The sequence below is a fragment of the Scyliorhinus torazame genome, chromosome 26, assembly GCF_047496885.1.
Source record: "Scyliorhinus torazame isolate Kashiwa2021f chromosome 26, sScyTor2.1, whole genome shotgun sequence".
NCBI lineage: Eukaryota > Metazoa > Chordata > Chondrichthyes > Carcharhiniformes > Scyliorhinidae > Scyliorhinus > Scyliorhinus torazame.
Window position 1 is genome coordinate 43,683,805 of NC_092732.1, and position 6,000 is coordinate 43,689,804.

The 6,000-nt window shown below is 56.0% G+C and overlaps 1 protein-coding gene across 1 annotated transcript in view; it reads right to left on the bottom strand.

The window, feature by feature from the left end:
- The window catches only part of itga10 (integrin, alpha 10), a 217,026-nt gene that overhangs the window by 136,857 nt on the left and 74,169 nt on the right, over positions 1-6,000 (bottom strand). Inside the window, 1 exon segment of the mRNA XM_072490684.1 lies at positions 2,016-2,125. Within this exon segment, the coding sequence (XP_072346785.1) occupies positions 2,016-2,125 (110 nt within the window).

Genomic DNA, 6,000 nt, shown 5'->3' on the forward strand with positions numbered 1-6,000 from the left:
TAAACCCAGGCACAATGTTAGAAATTACACCTCAGTCCCAACTCTTACTGTCAACAGTCTCTGCTTCCGATCAAATCTTCTTGACAGTTTGGAATGCTGGGGGAAGACTTCCCAGACAGCACTGAGTTAGGGAGAGAGAGATCCTTCCTCCACACTGTCCCCATCAAACATTCCCAGGACAGGTACAGCACGGGGTTAGATACAGAGTAAAGCTCCCTCTACACTGTCCCCATCAAACACTCCCAGGACAGGTACAGCACGGGGTTAGATACAGAGTAAAGCTCCCTCTACACTGTCCCCATCAAACACTCCCAGGACAGATACAGCACGGGGTTAGATACAGAGTAAAGCTCCCTCGACACTGTCCCCATCAAACACTCCCAGGACAGATACAGCACGGGGTTAGATACAGAGTAAAGCTCCCTCTACACTGTCCCCATCAAACACTCCCAGGACAGGTACCGCACGGAATTAGATACAGAGTAAAGCTCCCTCTACACTGTCCCCATCACACTCTCCCAGGACAGGTACAGCACGAGGTTAGATACAGAGTAAAGCTCCCTCTACACTGTCCCCATCAAACACTCCCAGGACAGATACAGCACGGGGTTAGATACAGAGTAAAGCTCCCTCGACACTGTCCCCATCAAACACTCCCAGGACAGATACAGCACGGGGTTAGATACAGAGTAAAGCTCCCTCTACACTGTCCCCATCAAACACTCCCAGGACAGGTACCGCACGGAATTAGATACAGAGTAAAGCTCCCTCTACACTGTCCCCATCACACTCTCCCAGGACAGGTACAGCACGAGGTTAGGTACAGAGTAAAGCTCCCTCTACACTGTCCCCATCAAACATTCCCAGGACAGGTACAGCACGGGGTTAGATACAGAGTAAAGCTCCCTCTACACTGTCCCCATCAAACACTTCCAGGACAGGTACAGCACGGGGTTAGATACAGAGTAAAGCTCCCTCTACACTGTCCCCATCAAACACTCCCAGGACAGGTACAGCACGGGGTTAGATACAGAGTAAAGCTCCCTCTACACTGTCCCCATCAAACACTCCCAGGACAGGTACAGCACGGGGTTAGATACAGAGTAACGCTCCCTCTACACTGTCCCCATCAAACACTCCCAGGACAGGTACAGCACGGGGTTAGATAGAGAGTAAAGCTCCCTCTTCACTGTCCCCATCAAACACTCCCAGGACAGGTACAGCACGGTGTTAGATACAGAATAACGCTCCCTCTACACTGTCCCCATCAAACACTCCCAGGACAGGTACAGCACGGGGTTAGATACAGAGTAAAGCTCCCTCTACACTGTCCCCATCAAACACTCCCAGGACAGGTACAGCACGGGGTTAGATACAGAGTAAAGCTCCCTCTACACTGTCCCCATCAAACACTCCCAGGACAGGTACAGCACGGGGTTAGATACAGAGTAAAGCTCCCTCTACACTGTCCCCATCAAACACTCCCAGGACAGGTACAGCACGGGGTTAGATACAGAGTAACGCTCCCTCTACACTGTCCCCATCAAATACTCCCAGGACAGGTACAGCACGGGGTTAGATAGAGAGTAAAGCTCCCTCTACACTGTCCCCATCAAACACTCCCAGGACAGGTACAGCACGGGGTTAGATACAGAGTAAAGCTCCCTCTACACTGTCCCCATCAAACACTCCCAGGACAGGTACAGCACGGGGTTAGATACAGAGTAAAGCTCCCTCTACACTGTCCCCATCAAACACTCCCAGGACAGGTACAGCATGGGATTAGTTACTGAGTAAAGCTCCCTCTACACTGTCCCCATCAAACACTCTCAGGACAGGTACAGCACGGGGTTAGATACAGAGTAAAGCTCCCTCTACACCGTCCCCATCAAACACTCAAAACTGTCACTGTGGGACTTTCCCCAGCGCCCTGGGTCACTGACTGTATCATTAAGTGTGATCGTCCCGCCCCCTCACAATGATGGGCTGTGCAGATGAATCAAATGTTGTTTTACCAGCGTTTAGCTTCAGGCAGTTTGAGCTCCTTCGATTGGACACGTTACATCGGTATATGTCCCCATTCCTGCTCTTTGCGATACCATCCCGGGGGGCACTGACCAGTAACCTGGCAACACAAAGATTAAAAGCAGTTTGGTCAATGCTTGTAGTAACGGATAGTCCACTTTTAGCGAGCACCTACTGCAGGTCATGTCTGATAATGGTTTCCATCGCGTGACAGGGAGGGGGAAGGGGGTGTTGCTGAAAATCTCTCCAGGTTACATCCCCCTTGTTGATCTTTGAAAGAAATAAATTCATGGTAGGTGGACATCACTGGCCGCTAATTGCCCCTGCTGCCTGGAGTCACGTACAGGCCCAGCAAGGTTGGTACATTCCCTTCAGTAAAGGACATGAGTGAACCAGATTGTTTTTTCCGACAATAGACAATAGTTTCATTGGACTTCCAATTCCAATTTTACCATCTGCCGTAGTGGGATTCGGGTCTGCCTCCCCAGAGAGCCGCCCCTCATGTCTCAGCTCCTAGACCAGTGGCGATACCGCTACTGTAGTCACCCTGCCCAAGCAGACATCAGCTTGTCCAGATCCATTCAGACCAGGCGGATGGAATGATGCTACCTACTCCAACAGTGAGAAGATGGGGAAGAGAGAGAGAGAGACAGAGAGGGAGACAGACTGCTGCACGTTCAACCGAACAAAGACTAGAGTTGGATACAACGGAGGCTTTGTTGCTCTAAGATGTGTGGCCTCCCACAGCAGCTGGCGAAATGGCTGCTGGCTGGAGGGCACACATATTTATACTCCACGTACTGGGCGGAGCCAGCAGGCAGGGGCTACCGGCGAACCTGTAGTACAGGTCCTACCTGACACCACCTCATACAGGTGCAACAGTGGTTTACCACATTCACCCCCTGTTAAAATTGAGTCCGGCGGGGGTGGTGGAGAACTACATACAGCAATGAATCTATATTTACAGTATTTGAGCAGAAAAAAAAATGTCTTTTGAAGTCCGGCGGACCAGTTAGGGGTTTAACCGGTCCGGGGCCTTGATGTTCCGCTGGGAGCGACGTAGCGGTGGCGGCGATGTCGATGCTGACCCGATGTTCGGTGACTCCGGGAGCGTGCCAAAATACTCGTCATCCTCGGGCGTGGGCAGGGGGAGGACGGATGGTCCCGGGGGGGGGGGGGGGGGGGGGGGGGAGAGAGGGCGGATGGTCCCGGGGGGGGGGGGGGGGGGGGGAGGGTGGCGCCGGGCCGGGGGGGGGGGTGGGGAACCTGCTGGTGCCAGGTCCCTGAGGGAGACAGTCTCCTGGCGGCCATCGGGTACGCCACATAGGCACACTGGGGGTTGGCATGGAGCAATTGCACTCTCTCCACCAACGGTGCGCCTTGTGGAGTCGGACGTGCCTACGGAGCAGGACGGGTCCCGGAGCTGCGAGCCAAGTCGGGAGCGACACCCCAGATGTGGACTTCCTGGGGAAGGCAAAGAGACGTTCATGGGGTGTGTTGTTAGTGGCGGTGCACAGCAGTGACCGAATGGCGTGCAGAGCGTCAGGGAGGACCTCCTACCAACGGGAGGCCGGGAGGTTCCTGGACCGTAGGGCCAGTTGGACGGCCCTCCATACCGTCCCGTTCTCCCTCTCTACCTGCCCGTTTCCCTGGGGGTTATAGCTGGCCGTCCTGCCGAAGGCGATACCCCTGCTGAGCAGGAACTGACGCAGCTCATCGCTCATGAATGAGGATCCCCTGTCACTGTGGATGTAGGCGGGGAAACCGAACAGAGCGAAGATTGTGTTTAGGGCTTTGATGACGGTGGCAGACGTCATGACGAAGGGGAATCTGGAGTACTCATCGACCACACTGAGAATATATGTGTTTCGGTCGGTGGAGGGGAGGGACCCATTGAAATCCACGCTGAGGCGTTCAAAGGGGTGGGAAGCCTTCACCAGGCACGCACGGTCCGGCCGGTAGAAGTGCGGCTTGTACTCCGCACGGACCTGGCAGTCCCTGGTGATTGTCCGTACTTCCTCGACGGAGTAGGGCAGATTGCGAGCCTTGACAAAATTGTGTGACTCCCGGGTGACAAAGGCTGTCGTGCAGGGCCTGGAGTCGGTCTACTTGTGCGCTGGCACATGTACCTCGGGATCGGGCGTCTGGGGGCTCGTTGAGTTTGCCGGGGTGATACAAAATCTCGTAATTATAGGTGGAGAGCTCGATTCTCCTCAAAATTTTATCGTTTTTGATCTTGCCCCGCTGTGTGTTGTTGAACATGAAGGCTACCGACCGTTGGTCAGTGAGGAGAGCGAATCTCCTGCCGGCCAGGTAATGCCTCCAATGTCGCACAGCCTCAGCAATAGCTTGGGCCTCTTTTTCGACGGATGAGTGCCGAATTTCTGAGGCATGAAGGGTGCGGGAGAAGAATGCCACGGGTCTGCCTGCCTGGTTGAGGGTGGCGGCTAGGGCGACGTCCGATGCGTTGCTCTCTACTTGAAAGGGCAGCGTCTCATCTACTGCGTTCATCCCGGCCTTGGCGCTATCGGCTCTGATACGGGCGAAGGCCTGTTGAGCCTCGGCCGCCAGGGGAAAGTGTGTGGAATGTATGAGTGGGCGGGCCTTGTCCGCATAATTTGGGACCCCCTGGGCGTAGTATGAGAAGAGCCCCAGGCAGCATTTGAGGGCCTTGGAGCAGTGGGGAAGGGGGAGCTCCTTGAGGGGCCGCATGCCGTCGGGATCGGGCCCTAGAACTCCGTTCTGGACCACATAGCCAAGTATGGCTAAACGGGTCGTGCTAAACACGCACTTCCCCTTGTAGGTGAGGTTGAGGAGAGTGGCGGTGCGGAGAAATTTGGCAAGGTTGGCATCGTGGTCCTGCTGGTCATGGCCGCAGATGGTGACGTTGTCTAGGTACGGGAAGGTGGCCCGCAACCGTACCAGTCGACCATTCGGTCCATCTCCCTTTGGAAGACCGAGACCCCGTTAGTGACGCCGAAGGGAACCCTGAGGAAGTGATTGGGACGAGCGTCCGCCTCGGAAGCGGTGTGTGGACGGTCCGATTTACGAATGGGGAGCTGGTGGTAGGCGGATTTAAGGTCTACCGTTGAGAAGACCCGGTACTGTGCAATCTGATTGACCATATCAGATATGCGTGGGAGGGGGTACGCGTCGAGCTGCGTGTACCGATTGATGGTCTGGCTGTAGTCCACGACCATCCTGTGTTTCTCCCCAGTTTTAACCACTACCACTTGGGCTCTCCAGGGGCTGTTGCTGGCCTCAATGATGCCTTCCCAGAGCAGCCGCTGGACCTCGGGCCTCCTGAAGGTCCTGTCCTGGGCGCTGTACCGTCAGCTCCTGGTGGCGACGGGTTTGCAATCCGGGGTTAGATTTGCGAAGAGAGAAAGCGGATCGACCTTTCGGGTCGCGAGGCCGCACACAGCGAGGGGCGGTGGGGGCCCGCCGACTTTGAGGGTTAGGCTCTGGAGGTTACACTGGAAGTCCAGGCCGAGTGGTAGAGCAACGCAGAGGTTGGGGAGGACGTAGAGGGGGAAGCCGCTGAATTCTACGCCCTGGACTGTGAGAGTGACCGTGCAGAACCTCCGGATGGCGACGGAATGGGGTCCAGAGGCCAGGGAGATTCTTTGGTTGGCGGGGTGTACCGCGAGGGAGCAGCGCCTCACCGTATCCGGGTGGATGAAGCTTTCGGTGCTCCCTGAGTCCAGCAGGCAAGAGGTCACGTGGCTGTTGATTTTCACGCTGGTCGATGTGGTGGCCAGGTTGTGCGGACGAGACTGGTCGATCGTCACTGAGGCGAGTCGTGGTCGGTCGTCGCTGGCGTCGGATGACGGGGAGCCTGGGGGGCCCAGGTCCTGGAATGCTGACGGTGTCCATGTCCCGTGGGGGAGACAAGATGGCGGCGCCCGAAGATCCTGCGGGGGACAAAATGGCGGCGCCCATGGGCCGCACGTGGACTGAGGGGGGGGGGAAAAT